This window comes from Fringilla coelebs, assembly GCF_963513975.1.
Source record: "Fringilla coelebs genome assembly, chromosome: 5".
Classification (NCBI taxonomy): Eukaryota; Metazoa; Chordata; class Aves; order Passeriformes; family Fringillidae; genus Fringilla; species Fringilla coelebs.
In genome coordinates, this window is record NC_140033.1 from 36,845,941 (window position 1) to 36,864,945 (window position 19,005).

The window sequence follows — 19,005 nt, forward strand, 5'->3', positions numbered from 1 at the left end:
GAATGAGTACTGGGCACTCTTTAACTGATTGAAGCATAGTCACAGAAACTTGCTACATGGATTTAGGGAAATCAGCTTTAGCTAACAATTTAGTTAGATCAGTGCCAATTCTACATTTAGGCCACAAATACAATTTTCACTTGCACATTGTTTAGTTCACACTAGTAGAGCTTATGGGAAAACAAATGCGGTCCAATGAAGTAGAGAGCACAATTGCCCATTTTAGCCATACATATAGCAGGATTACATTTAAAACACTCAAAAGAGAGTTTACTGTGTCCAAATGAATGCATCTCTCTCAGCTATTTTCAATCATCTAGGCCTGTACCAAAAATTATTAAAAAGATGGGGAACTTAGATTCCTAATATTAGATGCACTGGATTACACCTCCAGGCCACACAACAGAGAAATTATATACCACAACAAAGAGAGAGCTTTTCAGGAAGACTTTGTGTAGAGGATTCTGTAACAGGGATAGAACAGACCTGCAGATAGGATTAAAAACTAGATGCAGTTCTCTCTGCAGTTTTAAGATTGTAAAGTCTAACTGTGTTTGAAAAGAAAATAGTATTGTTCATTATACTTAACACTGAGCCTATCTATAGAGATTTGTGGCTTTTTTTAACAATACTCAATAAAATGGAAAAAGAAGGGGGTATGGACTTTGCCCATTTATTCTGTATTACAGGATCAGATATCTGAACTCATGAGATACACCACTAGCTCTACAGATATAAAACCCACACTTACAGGAAGAAGCCTTGCTGATGAGTCTTTCTACAGAGGAGCAAAGGGTTACCTAAATTTAGAGAGTCCTCAAATAATAAGGAGAGAAAAAAAAAGGGAAAAAACCAAGCAGAAAAATAAGTGAATTAGAAAAAGTAGAAAATAGCCTAAAGAAAATTAGTTTGTTCCAAAATGTAACAAATTTATGAAATAAGGATGATGATGATTCATATGCTTTAATTAAAAAAAAAAAGTTAAGAAAAATCTAAATTTAGTGGAGACGTAGAACTGTCTCTGACTCTGCACATCTAGGCAGAGTTTTCCTTTCCACACAATTATCGGTAAGGCATTCTAAAGTGAATGATGAAAGGTGTCATAAAATCATCATTCACACATACCAGTTTTCAAACATTCGGTTGTTCCACTTCTTCCTGTTTGTTCCAAAATAATTCAGATTTTCATGAAGTAGTCTGATTATGAACGCAGACAAAGCAGATTATCAAGACTGTCTGACACTTTAATGCCATCACTTATCATTCAGGAGAAGGGGTATTACAAATCTCCAAGCTTCGGTTTTGATTTTTACTGTCCTTCCTCTCCCTGGGTCTTCATCTTAATTGAATGGACACATAAGTCTCCTAAACCTAATAATAAAAATGAAAAAAATGCACCCTAGAAGTAGAGTCCTTTTCCTTTTTTTTTTGTAAACTTACAATGTGGCAATCAGAATTGTTTGATACAGTGTTTATGATTTTAATGTCTTTTTATATTCACTGCACACAGAAGAGGTGGTTTGCTTCACTGTTCACTTGGTATGCCCCTCTACTTGTGATACTACATAAAGAAGTCATGTGGCTTAGTGATCTAGAGCTGGAAGTCCTTTGCTTGGCTGTAGGAGTCTTACTTTATTTTCAACGGGAATTTCAGAGTGAACTGCTTCTGCTATGGATTAGTGCCACAAAAAGTGGAATCATCATTCTTAGTATCAATGCTCTTTCAACAAGAGCCCTAAAATAGGTGGTGAGATGTAGAAAAAGCCTCCATTTGAGTATATCAGCTCAGAATGTATAAGACAGTCCCTTTAGGATAATTTTATTCAAGGCCATTTTGTAAAAACTAATGAGTTTGAAATTAAAAATAAAACTCCATGGCACTTAGTGGTTTTCCTGAACTTCAAATATTAAACATTTATCTTATTAGCCTCTCTTCTTCCTACATGACCTATTTTTTACTTTCCTGTGAACTGAAATAAAAAAACAACTCTGTGTTCAGTTTTCTTGAAACTCACCATTTAAATAATATTCTTAATATTGCTACATACAGGTACACACTTAACTCAAATAGTTTATCTAACAGTCAGACCTCAATATATGTTATATATTTAACTTCAAAATCTCTTATCTAAAAAGTGACAGATACTGCACAACAGGCACCATGTTTAATCAAGAGTTATTAAGCACAGAATCAGGATTGTGAGCTATGGACTCTCCAGAAAATAAAAAGCAAATGCATGTACAGGATCCCATTCTAAAGCTTACAGAGGCGCACAAAAGTTTTGCCATTCAGATAAATCTTCAGAGAGATACATGGTAAATGCAAAGATTTAATATATTGCTTTTCAAAAGTAAAAAACCAACTGTTCAATTAAACCTAAGACTGCAGCTTTGTAAAAATGGACACTGAGGCTTCTCCCTGCCCTTCTCCTTTCTCTTCCCCTGCCAATACTTTAATCAGCTGAAGAATTCCCAAGGACTGCGATAAATGCAAATATTTCACCCTACAAAACTGTTAACGTGCATTATTTCTTCCCTAGGCAGCAGAATAAAACAAATCCAGAAGCAACTATAACCAACACAACCTACATTTCAGGGCATCACCAGTTCCAAATTTCTGGAGCTGTACTTACTTTAGTCTTGAAACAAAACACCCTCCCTCCAATAGGCCTTTTCTTTTCTCACTCTTGACCTTTCATTTTATTTAACTGCCATTTCAAATGTATCACTTTTCTTCACTTTCCCCCAATTAGATTTCTCCTCTAAGATCCTCTGTCCTCAAGATCTTTCTGTATTTTTTGCATATTGGTTTCCTATTTACAGGCACACTTCCATCCCGTAGCACGTTTAATTTACCAGTCTGACAATTCTCCCTTTGTCCAGTATTCCTTGCACATTGTAGGAAATCCTCTCCTGACTCAGAGATTGCCAGACTAATGCAGGAAGCAGTGAACTTCTTTTAAGCACAAAAAGCCTTGGCTCAACAGAACAGCAGTATGAACTCCAACAGAACAGTAGTATGATCTTCAGGAAAAGCAAGGTGAGTATTTATCTAGGTAAGTCTTGAAAATCCATCCATTTATTAGGGTTTTCACTCTAATAAATATCAAAGGAGTGAAGAAGAGCCTTCTTAACAACTAGTGCCAGACTCAGTGTAAAATGCACTGCAAATCATTATCACAGCTACCAGCTCGTAGCTTTTTCAGGGTCAAACTAGTCACTCATGCCAGCAATTTGCAACAAGAAATACATAGAACTATTTTTTCATCATTTTTAAACTCCTATTTGGAGGAAGGTTTGGGGATTTTTAAGATACACAGTGAACATGAAACCAGACCTGTCCTTAAACTCCTGGTTCAGAACCAGCTTTGCCAAATTCAGAACAACACACATCAGCACAGTACATGAACAAAAGAGAAAGTGCATGTGACAGACATGAAGTTATAGTGCTATAAATTTTGTCTTGACAAATACTTTACAGTTGGTTACTGACTGGGAATGTGCACTGAATTCTAAGTAAAATGGTGTATGCTGGTTTAAGTTTTGGTATTACTCTGTATTAGGCATCAGCGCTGTAATCCAGCCCTGTATTACACAGCTATTAACAACACACTAGAAAAGAGTTTTCAAACCTCAAAAGCCTCAGGTGAAATCCCCACAATACAACCATTTTCTGTCAAAAGTACAGGCAGCCATCATTTCAGGTAGAAACAGAAACTGGGCTCACTTGTTCATCCTGCATCTTGTTTGTTCCAAAGCAATTAACTGAATGAAGAAATTACTTGCCTGCCCACGATCACAGCAGACTTAAGGCCTGCCAACTGCCATCTTCTGGAATTCATTCAGCCAATACTGCCACATGCTTTAAGCACATCCTCAAATCTTGGCCAGATATAACTCAATGTTAGTTTTGTTTTGCTTTGTTACTCCCCAACAGAAAACACCACAGTTAAACTATTAATGAATTTCCTGCAATAACTCAGTAATAGCTCCCTTAAAATGTATTTCTCGATATAGTAACTCAGTACAGCTTCCCCTTGTGAGGGAAAAGAGAAAAAAAAAATCAAAGCATAAGTGTCCCCAGAAATCTTCAAAACAACACTTCAATTTGGATGGCAATGCTCTTCCTCTTCATGGCTTTCAGATTAGATAACAATTCACATTTCTGATCAATAAGCAAAATGTTTGGCATTGTTTCACAATAAACTGTTAAGCAACATGTTACACATCTTGCTCATGAAAATGCATTCACCATATATAGGACAAATTCATCCAGCTCTACAGAGAGAGCTTACAGCTACAGCTCTTGCACATGAAAAGCAGGACACAAAGATGTTATTTCAGAAGTAAGGATTAATTTCTGTTGAAAAACTCTGATACCAAAATTTACAGTAACTCAATTACAACACTGCTGTAAGCTTAGCCAATACTGATCTATATAATTAAGTACAAACTGTTAACCTATTAAATTAAAATGCAGCAAAGAATAGCAACTAGCTTTCAGTAACTAATGCAAATGCTCCTGAAATACGAAATTAGGTGCTACTGTAAGTACTGATGCCCTTGGAAACTTACCCTCTTTTTTGGGGGGTTTCAAATGGGGTCAAAATGGGCTTTTTTCCTGTATTCTTCAGGTGTAGGATATAAGCCTTCTTCTCTGAATACACTATTCCAACTCTCCTCTGCAAGCACTATTATCAATACATTGAGGATCTCCTCTCATACTCATTAATGCATACATTCAAATTAGTAAACAGTCACACTTTACTTCTACCTTAGAGCCACTGAATAAAAAAAAAAAAAACAGAAAAAAAGAAAGAAAAAAGGGACTGTTAAATGATTACGTATGCTTAAACAATCCCCAACCTCCTTTAAAAATTACCTTAGCTCTCATTTACACTATATTTCACAGTCACAAACAAAAACTGAATTCCTTCTTTTTCAGAAATTCTGTTCTTTGAACACTAATTGTTTTTAAATTTTTTTTAATTTTATTTTGCAAGGTAAGAGAGCAGTTGTATCTTCTCAGTTTCCAGTCAAGGGTGAAACACAGCAGACATAAAGCTGGATTTCCAGAACTCCCTGCTAGCACTTTAGTTCCTGATACCTCTTCAATCTCAATGTCCCTCCAAGCCTGACCAAATGAATTCATTGTCACATAATCCCTACACCATTCCCACCTTTCATTGTATTATGACATTCTGCATCTTCTGCTTAAATGTTGGTTTCAGAGTTTTATGTTTCTTATTAGTCAATAATCCTCACAAGAAGCAGAGATGTATGAACTTAACTTGAACTGATCCTCTACTCCTTTCAAAAAAAAAAAAAAGAACTAAGGGAAAAAGTCAGATTAATAAGATTAATAATAAAACAGGCTGTAATACTTCAAAGATGAAAAATCACTGTGTGTGTTATCAACGTGACCTGATATAAATGATTGCCAAATGTGATTTTATTTAATATATGCCCTTACTAAAGCTGAAGGAGGCAAAACTGGATCCCCGGGAGACATGACTTTCTTAAAATGTCTTATAAAATATCATAAAGAATGTATGCTTTGACAAACAAGAATAACTTTGAATATTCAGCCCTGAGAGTCACCAATGCAGTTCACAGAAAATAAGATGTCTTAAGTTATGTAACTCCTTCAGGCTTCTCCCACGTGCAGTGAGACAGCGTTTATAACAAATGGAACACTACTCCTCTTATCAAACATGATTAATTACTGTAACCAACATTGCAATATATATGCATATCTAGTAAGATTGATCCATCACAGCCCAAGAAAGCAAGATACTCATAACAGTCCACAAAACTTTACTCAAACTTACAGCCAGGAACTGAATTAAACATGTAAAAGCAACATTGAATTAATGATGAAATAGAGGATGCAGCCTTCTTCATTAAAATCTTCAAGGACAAATTGGGAAATCAAAAAAAAACTAAAAGAAAATCTTAGTAACTACCACAATTACAGGTTAGAAACACTTATGTATTAGTTAGTTTATAAATGTATGTTTGTGTCTCTGCATGCACGTACATCTATACACACACACAAAACACTTGCATCCACATTTGCATATATATATGGATAAGAACACCTGAAGTCTGAAAGCATTCCCAACATTCTCCCTCCTGTCTCACACTCGCATTTCACCCCATTTTCACATTTCTTCGGTGCACACAATTGTCACACTACTTGTCTGAACAGAAGAATTACAATGAAAGTTTAGGTCACACACTTTCCTTTAGCCTCCACTTTTTCAAAGACTTTCCCAACCACAGACAAGGCTTGGGTTTCTGGAGACAACATATTACTCACCCTGTGATTACAAAACTGTAAAAATTACCTTGCATTTTAAAACTGCTTGGCCAGTAAAAACACAAAATAAGATTTGCAAAGTTTGTTCATTATAATTACTAACAGGCACCTCCTGAGCCTTATTTGCAAGGAGCATACAAACAGCAGCAGTCCAAAATAGATTTTTAGTATTTCTTCACATTTTAGAAAATTAGCTCTTCATATTTGAAGAAAGCAGGTATCTTTTCAAAGAGTAATGTCTTCATCTCACAAATCTGTCAGGACTGCATTCCAAGAGAGGTTGCTCTAACGAAATACGAACCCAACACAAACTACATCTCCACTTCTTTAGAGACTAATGGGTACATTTCTGCTACCAAACACTAAATTTAAATGTGTTTCAATTGTTGAGAATACAAAGTCATTGAAATTTTGCAGAGTTTTCATTTTGGTAAGTGAGGCAAGCTATCACACTTTCAAAGAAAAACTGCTAACACAGCGACTAAAGTAGATAGGTATCTACAGCTATCATTGCCCTTCAAGCCATAGCAAAATGGTAAATTTTAATACCAAAGCATTGGAAAGGGCATTGATTCAGAAGTACTAGCATAGCTAGTCATTGCCTCAGTGACAGTGCAAGATGCTGAATGCAACACAGCGCAGCTGAAGAGTGAGAAAGCAAGTAAGAACCAATTCTGAGAGCCTTCAATGATAGTTCTAAGAGACACTGCTGTCACAGCTCCTGGATGGAGGCACAGACTGTACCCACTTACCATAGCTGTTTCAAAAATGTCATAATCTAGTCATTAGGGAAGTAATTTTGAAAAGATCGAAAGATCAAAGCTCCCGTCTCAACAAAAGATTAGGGAAATGCCAATTGAAGCAAGAAAAAAGTTTAAGTAGACAAACCTGCAGTTCATAAAAACCCAGCATCTTCCATCCTTAAAACAGTGAACATAGTCAAAAGAAACACACATGCCACCTGAAATATCTTTGCCAGCTTTAAGGTTTGACTGGCTATATTTGACAAGCCAAGACAATGGAAACACGTTCTTTGCTTCAGTCCATAACAGCTCTTTTTTTTTCCCCCAAGACATAATTGTCCCTGTAATTAAATATTTATTTTCATTTTTAATTCCTCCATTTCATTTTTTCTGCTATCAAAGCACCAACTTCAAAAATGCAATGACTAACCAAGGAGACCTTGTAGCTGCAATGCATCAAGCCAGTTTTGGTGACCATTCACAGGTCACTGCACTATTAGTTTCACATGCCCGTTTTGGAGACAAATGACAACCGCAGCCATTCCTTTTCCAAGCTGCACAGGTTTATCACCTAGGCAATCAGGAAAATAACTCTGTCTTGCTGTTAAGAGTCTCAATTCTCAAATTTGAAACTATATTCAAACAGTCTCTAAGACAGCCAGCAATCAAATTCACTGGCCAAAGGATTAAGATGCCTAAAGAATTTAAATCAATTTAACATACAGTATTACCAGATAATGAAGAGATAGTGAGTTATACAACAAAACTGATGTTCAATACCTACACTGAAATCCTACCGTTTGATTTTTACCCTAAGAAAAAAGTTGATGTCATTTATTATATGTCTTTTACTATATACACTTTTGGTTTTAAACAATGAAAATATGAAACACCATCATTACTAAATAAAAGGACTCGATTTTCCATTGTAAGGGAAAGAAGGTAAGGTTGGAAAACCAGAACTTACTTCTTTAGAATAGGATAGATTCTTTCAGTCGGAAGGGTCCTACAACAATCATCTAGTCCAACTGCCTGACCACTTCACAGCTGAATCCACAGTTAAAGCAGGGGTTTAAGGGCATTGCCCAAATTCCTCTGAAATGCTGACAGGCTTGGGACATTGACCACTTTCCATTGAGCCCTTTCCAGTGTGTGTGACCACCCTCTCAGTAAAGAAATGGTTCCTAGTGTCCAGCCTAAACTTCTGACACAGCTTTGAACCATTCCCACATCCTGTTACTGGATAGCAGGAGATCAGCACTTCCTTCTCCACTTTCCCTTCTCAGAAAGCTATAGAAAGGCATAACTCCATCCCAACTGAGTTATTTACCATTATTTAAAATAATTTTGCAGACCAAGGGAAGAATGTTCAAGGTAAAATTCAGATGTGCTTGTGCATCAATTACATCCTAAAATTCAAATGAAAATCTGACGGTAGGTGTCAGATCTAGAACTGCAAATACGAGAAAATTTATTTCCCAAATGAGACCAGAAACGAGGAAGACAAATAAGGTTCTTCTCCAAACCATATCTGGATTAAACTTAGAATACTGAAAAATTTCTGTCACAAAAAAGACCTGCATAACACTTTCAGATGATACTAATAAAAATATCAAAATTATCTCTTACAGCTTTTAACAATTATCCTGGGAAAAGGAGGATACTCCTGAAACCAATTATTCAACATAATTGCCATTCTTATTAGTAGGATTACCAACAGCCAATAAAGACTATTGCTCACTTGAAAAGTTCAGAGAATTTTTAAATACTTATGTAAAAATAAGGACTATTGAGGACACCCTCTTTGATATTGTCTAAGAACTAGAGAAAATTTATATGCAGACATTTGCATACTTCAAAAACATTTTTATATTTTCCTGTAATAGTTTTTATATCTACATTAATAAAAACATTAAAGTTTTGTTACTGCACAGGCTTTATATAAAATATTAATTACTACATATTTGATTATCCTCAATCTTACAGTTCACAGCATACAAAAGCCTAATATATTTCGTGAATGTTCACAATCTGAGAAACCACTCAGGCCAACAGGAATTCGACTAGAAGACACTGTTATTCCCCCCACTCCTTAAGAGTGCCCAGCAGCAGCAGGGTGCTGCTGGGGATGGTTAAACTCTTGCTCAGGGCTGCACAGGCACCAACACATCCCCTTGTAAAACTGTCAGGGACTCAGCCTGTGCCCTGCACAGTGGCAACAAGATGTACCCAGCACTTCACAGCACTGTTCCACAGCCCCCCTCTCCCAACTCCACTACATTTCATCTTCCCCAATGCAATTTTCTCTGCCATTAACTGAGTTTCAGCATTTGATTTCTGTTGCTCTAAAATCCCAGGTATTACTAGATCCCTAATATTGGAATAGCCTTGTGCTTTTATCAAAACAAGCATTCTAGCAGCGTGAAAGTCATTGCCAAAGAAGAATTATTTCTCTTAGGGTAAGAATGAAACAGTTAAAAAGAAGTTTACTGCTCTATATCTACTATATCTTTAGTACCCTAAAAATTATCCAAGCCAAATGTACAATCTTCAAGGGATATTTATCCTTTTATAAAGATTAGGCAGAGTGGAAAATTTTAATTCTCTATGCTATACACTAATGAAAATGTAAACACTTTAAACTATACTTACTTAAAACTACACTTTTTTCAGAAACAAGCTTAGATCATATTGCGTGTCATACTTCATGCATATTAATGAACTCTACCACACTATTCTGCATTGGGCTAAGAGATGTTCTCTGTTTACAGCCTTTTGCTGGAATATATCAAAGAACCAGTATCTAAGTTTCACCTAGAAACACTAAGAAACTACAAAAGGCTGTCTGTAACAAGAAAGAACTGAATTATCACACTACTGTAATAATTAACCTACTGGTACAAAGACCAAAACCACAGCAACACCTCAGAAATTTTCAACTTAAAAGCAGCAGAGGGAACAACAACACACTACTATAATACATAATTAGATGATTTGGTTTTTAAGCTTCAAGCCACCACTTCAGCCAGGAAATCTGTGAAGCAAATCACAAATCACAAGACACTGTATTTCATGTGATTAGATGGCACTCTATTTTTAACACTTCCGATTAACAGATGGAAGTGGAGTTTTTCTTTCAAAACTGCTTTAGTCATCACAAAGTGCCAACAAAGATGTTAATTAAACAAATTACTAAAATAAAACAAAAAATCCCAAAGACGTGATTCATGTTCATTCCCTACAGCTATTTCTATAGCATCTGACAAAATTACCATTTAGTTGTGTCAACTTACACACGTATACCACTACAGGGAAAAAATGTACCAGGTCATCAGTACAACTTGAATACCTTTGATCATGTTGATAAATATCACCAAGCTAAATTTATACTACTATGTCCTTGCACATTACCCCAACTGAAGATTCTGTTCACCAGAATAAATTATTTCTGACGTGTGAAATATTCTCATGTTCCAGCCCTTGCATCAGGGAGAAGGCTCTTTGGAAGTAAGACTGGACATAGTTCCCCTATTTCCTCTCCACATAAAACCATTGAATAGCCTTGCTTAACATTTCTTTAAAATAAAATTTTTATTCCTATGTAATTACTGATTTATACTGGAAAAGTGTGTGCTTCTGAAAGAACAAGAGTATGTAAAGGAACTGCATAACTATAAGAAATACACTAAGCAGACTGACAGCTGATAGCTTGATATTCTGAATATTACTATACCTGCATTTTATTTGCCTAACTAATTTACTCACAATTAAAAAAAAAAAAATCCACCACCAAAACCCTGCAGAAATCCCCACAAATTTTTACACTGAATCAGTGAGTTCATGTAAACCATGCTGACAGAAGTGAGGTCTAAAGAAAAGTTTAAAATTAAAAGGGAACACACTACCTCCACTGGGTGCTAAATATAGAGAGCATAAACCCTCTCTTTCCAGTCACGGCTGAAGGAAACTTTCCTTCCCTAAGATGAGCCACAAATCTGAATCACAGGACAAGCAGGAACAGTTCATTTCTGGAGAAATGAACAGTGCTGAAACAGCACTTAATCACGAGAAGAACTTGTTTCTTCTATCTTAAAACTATTGGACATCACTTTTATAAGTGATTATTAAAACATTAAAAATGTATAGAGGGAGTCTTTCCTCTTATTCTTCTACCCCAGTTGCAAGGCACCTTCATAGGAAGAGAACAATCACGTTCTGCCAATGATCACTGAGGGAGAGAAGGATAGGCAAATTTTACACAAACTTCTCTTATAGTATATTAAAGTCCCTACAGTGAAGGATAATAATCAAGGATATGGAAGTTGTCTGAGTCTGAACTTTTCTGATTATGACTTAAAACAAATTCTCCAAATCAAGCAAAAATGCTGTTTTCTTCACAGGGTATTGATTAGTATATTTACTTTGGACTAAGTACCAAACACCTTAAGAATAAAAGGACCTTGAAGATACCAGTTTTCTTGCACCACCTGCTTCATATTCTGACTGCATCACATGATGCGCATGATAACGTGATTCCTCATCTGACAGTAGCACTGAAACCTATACAATATTCATCCCAAGTTGTGAGCTATTCCTCCCACCACCATCTTAATCAGTTTGAGAATAAATTCTCATCCTCTAAGTAAAGCATTTAAGAATTTTGTCACTGTAAACAAACATGACGAATACTACATTCTATAATAACTACATAAAAAAGAGAACACTGTCTGCCAGATTTCTCATTTTAAAATATTTCTCACACTGTTACTATATTGGGCTGTGTCTAATTAGCTGATTTCCACTTCCAGTTACACCAAAGCAAATTCAACCTAAGTCCATTAACCAAATTATTTTAGAGTCACTGAAGGACAATCTGGCTGTATGCACATGCACATACCTAATAGCATCTATTTCTGAAATGATAGGACAGATCATCTCTGTGTCATTTATGTCAGAGCCATGACAAAATCCTTTTCCCAGATGAATAAGTGACAGTGAGAAGGCTGTTTTCAATGGGAAGAGGAAGCGAAGAGCTGGCTTGTTTCCATGGAAACACTAGCAGCATCAGGCAGAACAGCTGTAGAGGAAGAGGCAGAAGTTAGGAAGGCAGAAATCTTGCTGATTTTACCTCACTGATGTCAGTACCATCAGAAACCATTTACACTTAGGGAAGATCAAGCTAGTTGATTATAAATCATGTATTAAGCTGAAATTTCCTATCAGGACTTTTAAAAGCCAGCATGCCAGAAGTAAATTAATAAAAATTACTTACAATGTGATTTGGGCAGCCCATGTATGCGTGAATCTACAGAGTGTATGAATATCTGTAACAGTAATGCAGTATGACTTTTGTCATTAGGAACACATCTTGATGTGTCTTTAAAAAAGACAGCTCCCATAGCAAAAATGCTTCAAGCAGAATGACTGTTTCTCACTAATTTAATGTAACTGACTATTTTCCCACATGTAAATAAATCTAGTGTTTTGATTACCAACAAAAGGAGTACCCTCTCTGAGGCATCAACCTTAACTAATTCCTTTGTACCATTTTCAGACAGATGTCTGCCTAGCTAATAATTAAATGGTAAAATCTAAAATATACCTGTTACCTCTGAATAAAAGACAGTAAAGGTTTCCATTTATGTATTAAAGGGTTTCCTATCAGTTAAGATAGCTAACCTTTGCTATTCACTATTAATCTACAAACATATATTCTGAGATCAATGTATCTCCACCACTCTATTCACAGTATTTCAGATTGATGCAGCACTGTTATTTCCACCAAAAATAAAGCCTGTCTTTCATCAGAACAGGCAAAGCCCTAAAAATATAACTCAATTCAGTCATTCACCATAGTACATGACAGGCTCCCTAAATCAAGGCTTTCTTGACAGATATCAAAACAGGTATCTAGGTACCTGGAGAAAACATAAGCAAGCCACCAAATAAAGACATAAGTTATCTTTGTTAAGAATGCTCTCCAGCATAATTTCCATGTCTTCAGCCTCTCAAGGGAATCTATGAAATCATATTTTTCCCCTCTCCCATCCCACTCATTTCAGCTGTTTCTTCCCTCACTGAATGTCCAAAGCTGGTGTAGATGCAATGGGTCACTGAAAGGAATCTCTGACAATTTAACATCATACAAAGCAGTAGACAGGGGTGGTATTTTTTCCCTCCAAAAATACCACCCACTGCTCAAATACAGCTCCCCATGTCACTATGAAGCAGCATCAGTATTTTTAAGAACACTTTCAAGATATATCTTGATGCCTAGACTGCAAGGGTTTTGTGGGTTTATTTGCATTGCAGTGAATATTTACTTACAGCAAACTTGAAAAATACTTGCTAATTAGGATTTATATTTCCTTGTAAACCAAATAATGATGATCTTTCCTAGAGATAAAAACCATTGCAAAGGGACTGTGTAAGTTGCCCTCAGCTGCTGCAAACAGCAGTGCCAGCTCAAGTGCCCTGGGCCATGCTGACTCCTACACTGCTTAACTTAAGGGGCACACTGGCCCCTTATCCACAAACAGATTTACAGTCTTCCCAAAACATGAAGGATGTATAGCTATGGACCTGGTGAATTTCAGGGCCATTTCTGCATTCCTGCACCCAGTACAGCAGTAATCCATAATCCTTAGGAAAAATCAATGACAAATACTAATTACTTCTTTAAACAGCATCATTTTTCAACTATTATTCAAAAGTAAAAAGGCTTTAGGTAATTACTTTGAAATATGATATCTGAGATGAGCACTGGCATTCCAGTTCCTGCTGGACATCTGCAGACACTTTTTGAACTCAGCACTTAATATTGCCTCTTGTGCTTTCTTACAAACGACTTAAATGTATCTTTGCACTTCACTAAAGCAAACAAGTACCTGGAGCCACTGGACACCAAAATCCCTGACAGATAATAACCAACAAAACAGTGCACAGGTTTTAGTCAGGTAAGAATTAGGTGTCTGTTTCAGAGAGGTTTTAACCAGCGCACAAAAAGTCAGTCGCCCAGCGCTCCTCCTCCGATGAGAGCACCTTCTGCCAGTAGATTTCCACACCTACATTAAAGCATTGTGTCAAACAGCCTTTTGTGAATGATCGTTCCATTACGCGTGGAGTGAAAGGAGTACGGCTGCACTCTCTCAATTCATTTCACGCTCTATGAAATCCAAAACGAGAATATGAAGACAGAAATAACATTCAGACCTAACTCCTGAACTTGGGAAACAAAGGGAAGTGTTGCAGGTTTCAAAGCAATCATATATCACGGATTATGTTTCATATTTACAAGCCCCATGTTTAGTAGATGTCGCTATCTGACTACCAAACTGCGTGCACTAAAAGTTGAATTTTTTTAGAATCTCAACTAAAGTAAACCTTCTTGTCAACAAACTAGTTCCACTATTTATATAACATCACTGGATGGTCTTGCTAGAATAATCTTGTGCGTGCACTATCCCCAAAGAGGTTACCATGGCAACTTATATTTGAATTTCTATAAATTTCTATTTTTAGAGATCACAGTTTCAAATAAAGAAAATCACAAATATTAAGTACCATTTCATTAACAGAAAATATTCCATTTTTATCAGCATCATAATTCCCCAAAAAAGACACTAGTGAACCTAAATCAGTAATACTAAAAGAAAATAATTATCACAGTTCTTAGGAAAGTTTACCACTAAGCAGCCCCACCATAATCTCAGTGGCGTATGAGTCAGTAACTAACACTGTGAGGCAAAGATTGATGTTCACAGAGTTTTGTCTTGATTTCAGTAAGCCCAGGATTTCACTCAAATGTTTTCAGAGTTAGTCATCATCTCAGCTGACATAAAACAAGAGTATATTTGCCAGAATACTGAGAAAATAAGGGCTCTCGTTTCAGGTGTGGAAAAACAATGTCTCAGTTGCAAACTAAGGTTACCATCACCTTAAATTACTTTGTTCAAGAGTGCTTACTAAGTGCATGCGAGTCCTTAAATACAAATTCACTTTAATGCTTTAAAACTCACCAGAAATTCTCAAAATTGTCTCCCCACCCGAAAGATCAAGCATAACTCTTCAGAAAATGAAGACAGAGATTTAGACACTGTTGTTATGGTTCTGACACTGCCTTATTCTGGCTGCCTGGGTTTGAAATCAGAATAAAACCAGTAAAGTTATAAAAAGGTAAATCCTATCTATCTTCTTAGAGATTAATACTGCCGTGCTGCAATTTCCTACTATAGTGTTAATTACAGTATTCCTTTTGGAAATTTGAAATATCTTCACCCAAGCCACTAATGGTTCAGGATGACCTAGTACAGATGGAAAAATTGGAAAGCAAGTGCCTAGAGCTTCTATCAAAGACTGGACTGAAAACCCAACTTCAACTCCAAGGCACAACAGTATGCCTACCTTCCTACTTCTCCCGATCTCTTCCATTGAACATTTACTCAGTACTCCTCAGTTCTCCAGCAAAGTTGAGCAGGAAGATTCTCTGTCATAAAAGCTGCAGTTTTGACACTGTCAGCAACTTTCCACAAGACAGTAGGTGAAAGAAAACCTGCAGGGCAATCACCACACACACTACAGTCTGTCAGGTAACTGACAGCCAAATTTTCTTTAGGATTCCGACAGCTGAGATGCGAGATGTGGGTATGCACTGAGGAGCAAAGATAGACACTTCTGGTAACTTTTCTTCAGAAGCCATTCTTTATTGAAAACATACTTTAAGAATCAACTGGAGCCAGCTGTTGAGGGAAAACATACTGGTAGGCAACCTTCAAAAACATAAACAATGTTGGCACTCAGTAAGTGACAGTAGTAAGTGTGAGGACTTTTACTGTCTGTTTAACTTACCTCAATAAGCTCATAGGGTGAGCAGGCAGAAACTGCATCATGCCATGGGGTACAATTCCAGAAGTCACTAAACCACACACTTAAGCACACATCTAAGAGACTGCCAGCAGAATAGGTGCAACTGATTAGGAGATGACACCCACCATAATCACACTTTCTACAGAATGAGGCTTAGCTCTGAATACTTTGTGGAAATCCTGATAATACGCCACAAAATACTTATTGCCGTTTTATAATCGAGCATTTCCTGTTACAAGTCCTTTGTCTTGTATTGCAGGGAGGATTTGCTGGTGGTTGCTGTTCTGGTTAAATTAGAGACACCACTGCATATTTCTCTCCAAGGAATTACACCTATTTTTTTGCTCCAAAGCCCTGAGTTAGAAGGCAAATCCTCATCGCCACTGACAACTGCAATGAACAGAGAACTAAAATCCAACTCATCAAAGTACAAAGTAGTGAGCATAAAAACCTAAAATCCCCATCTAAGTAAAAGAAAGTCAGTATGATCACTTACTCTCTTGTCCCCAGTCCCTCAGTCACTGAGCCAGGCAGGGTCACCCTGAGAAATCAATGGAGGAAGAGCCAGGGTGACCCCCTGTCACATTTACTTTGTTGAACCAGGATCACCTACCAGTGCAGACAGAGCAAAGCTCAGAATGGACTGAGGTCGCTCCCCGGTGTCACTGCCACCACCTGACCCCAAACCTGAGACCTCAGGCCACCTGCCCCGGCCCCAAACGCACGTTCAGGCAGGCGCTCAGGGAGGGTGAGGGTGCCTTGGGGCTGCTCCTGCTCACACCCACACACAAACATCTCCACCAGCGAGTCATCCCCTCCACACCCCACACAGGCCAGGGGGTGAGTGTGCACTTCCTTGCAGGCTCCTCGGGGCACAGCTCCCACCTCACCCCCGCAGACTCCCATGGGAGGGATGGCAGCGGGACCCCCATGCTGCCTGACACTGCCTGCAGATGTGCAGGGGACAAGCATCACCACCCCACGCGGACCAGCGTCCCCCCTCGCAGTGGCCCACCAAAGCATCACTTCTGCACGGACACCCCAAGCGGGGCGAGCCTCCCCGTGATGCCGGCTCCCGCTCGGGGACCCCGGCAGCCCCTCGGCCTCCCCAGCGCCCGGTGGGAGCGCCGGCCGGCGGCGCTTACCCTGGCGGCACGGGAGGAGTAAGGGTCCTCGAAGAGCGCCCAGACGCGGGGCTGCAGCCGCCGCCAGCGCCCGCCCTTGCCCTCGGCGGCCGCCCCCACGTCCTCGATGCCCAGTCTCTTGGCGGCCAAGTCGTCGTCGTCGCCGTCGGGGGGCGGCTCGCCCGTCAGCAGGTCGGGTGCTTCGAAGATGTCGAGGGCCTCCTCGGCGTCGCGGTGCTGGCGGTAGGTCATCCAGCAGCAGGGCTCCACGTCGGTCTCGTCGATGCCCCAAAAGGCCAGCTCCTCCTCGAAGAGCGGCCCGCAGACGTCGGCGGGGCAGTGCAGCTTGCCGGTGCGGTAGTAGTTGAGCACATAGGCGAAGACCCCCGGGTGCCGGTCGAAGAAAAACTCGCTGGCGCCGCCGCTGCCCCGGGCGCTGCAGCCGCTGCCGGGCTCCGGGCAGCCGCCCGCCGGAGGCGGCGGCGGGTTGGGGGGCGGCGGCGGCTCCTCGCCGCCCGGGGACTCGCTCTGGGACTCGCAGGCGAGCAGAGCCAGGCGGGTCCCCGGCAGGGTCTTCAGGGTGCTGCGGTAGGTCTCGTGCCGCGTGCCCCCCACGTTGAGGATCACCCTCTCGTTGTCCTCGAGCTTCCCCATCGCTCCGGGTGGGACATGACTGGGGAGAGCGCGGGAGGCGGCGGCGGGGATTGGGAGGGGAGCGCGCCGGTCGCTGGGCGGGGGGCAGCCGGTCGCCGGCAGGTCCGTGGGGAACGAGCCTCTGCCTTAAACGCAAAGAGAAGAAATCGAGGAGAAGCCCCACAAGCACCACCGTAGGAGGACCGTTCCCCGCGGCCACGGCCTGTCCCAGACCCCTCCCAAGATCTCCCGCGGACCCGCACTCCGGGAGAGCCCTCCCGGCCCGCCCCGCCACCCACCGCCGGCCAGCTCCGCACGCTCCTCAGCGAAGGGCTGTGCCGCCTGCCCGCTCCGGGCACAGCTCCGGGCTGCCTCCCGCTTCCCCTGGAAGCAGGCTACCGAAATGGCACTGCTGCTGCTTCGACCGCGTATGGATCCGCCACCGTCCCCACCCCCTTCTCCCTCGCGGGGCTGTGCGAACCGAGCTGATGGAACAGAAAGTGTACGGTTAATTATTTAATGGGCATCTATCTTTTATTGTCCTAACAGCTTAACGAGGGGGAAAAAAGAAGGCTTAGATATTTTTCTCTTCCTCCCCACCCCCACTGTGGGAGGGAGGAAAGGATTGCTTTTTGGGAAGAAATACAGAGCACCCCATCAGCGCAGGCAGCAGGCATACTCTAGGAAAAGCTGTCTGTGTGGAGCTCGGCTCGCTACTTTCTCAGACAAATCACGAAGGCGAGCGCGCATCTCGGGGAAGGGCAGGTGGGATCAGCGCCGCCGCGGGTGCCTCCCGCTCCCCGCCAGCCCCGCGCTCCCTCCCGCCGCCCCGCCGCTACCTTTGCCGGAGGAGCGACACCGGCTCCTGTTCCCGGGCGGGCTCCGGCCCCAGCCGCTCTCCGTGCCGCCCTGCCAGGCGAGACTACTTGTTGTCGGTTCGCGTGTTTCTCCGCGTTCAGGTGGCTGTTTCACTTCCCTCCATGCTCAACTCCGACAGGCGTACCAGCGGCTCCCGCCGCCCGCGCGGAGATCCCGCTCCCCTCATTTTACAGGGGGGATGCGGCCGTTCCACGTCGGGGCTGGGAGCGGGGACCACCGGCGGAGCGCAGAGCCAAGAGCGAGAACCAGGACGGCCGTAATTCCACTGGCGCTCCGGGAAGACGAGCCCAAAGGTGAAATCGTACCTCATTTGGGGCCGCAGCTCCGCCCCGGGGCGGGGGCAGGGGCAGCCGAGCCAGCCCTACACACCCCTCTGGTCCCGCGCTGCCAGCCTGGGGGGCGCAGCGAGGCGGCAGCGAAAACAAACGCTGCATCTTTC

At 40.8% G+C, this 19,005-nt stretch overlaps 1 protein-coding gene across 6 annotated transcripts in view; it reads right to left on the reverse strand.

Moving 5' to 3' along the window:
- The window catches only part of KCNC2 (potassium voltage-gated channel subfamily C member 2), a gene marked incomplete at both ends in the record, with an annotated part of 96,897 nt that extends 79,189 nt beyond the window's left edge, over positions 1 to 17,708 (reverse strand). For all 6 annotated transcript variants that reach the window (XM_084206129.1, XM_084206131.1, XM_084206132.1 and 3 more), the window contains one exon: positions 17,076 to 17,708. In XM_084206129.1, the coding sequence (XP_084062255.1) occupies positions 17,076 to 17,708 (633 nt within the window). The remainder of the gene's footprint in view (positions 1 to 17,075) is intronic.
- Positions 17,709 to 19,005: the final 1,297 nt, after the last annotated feature.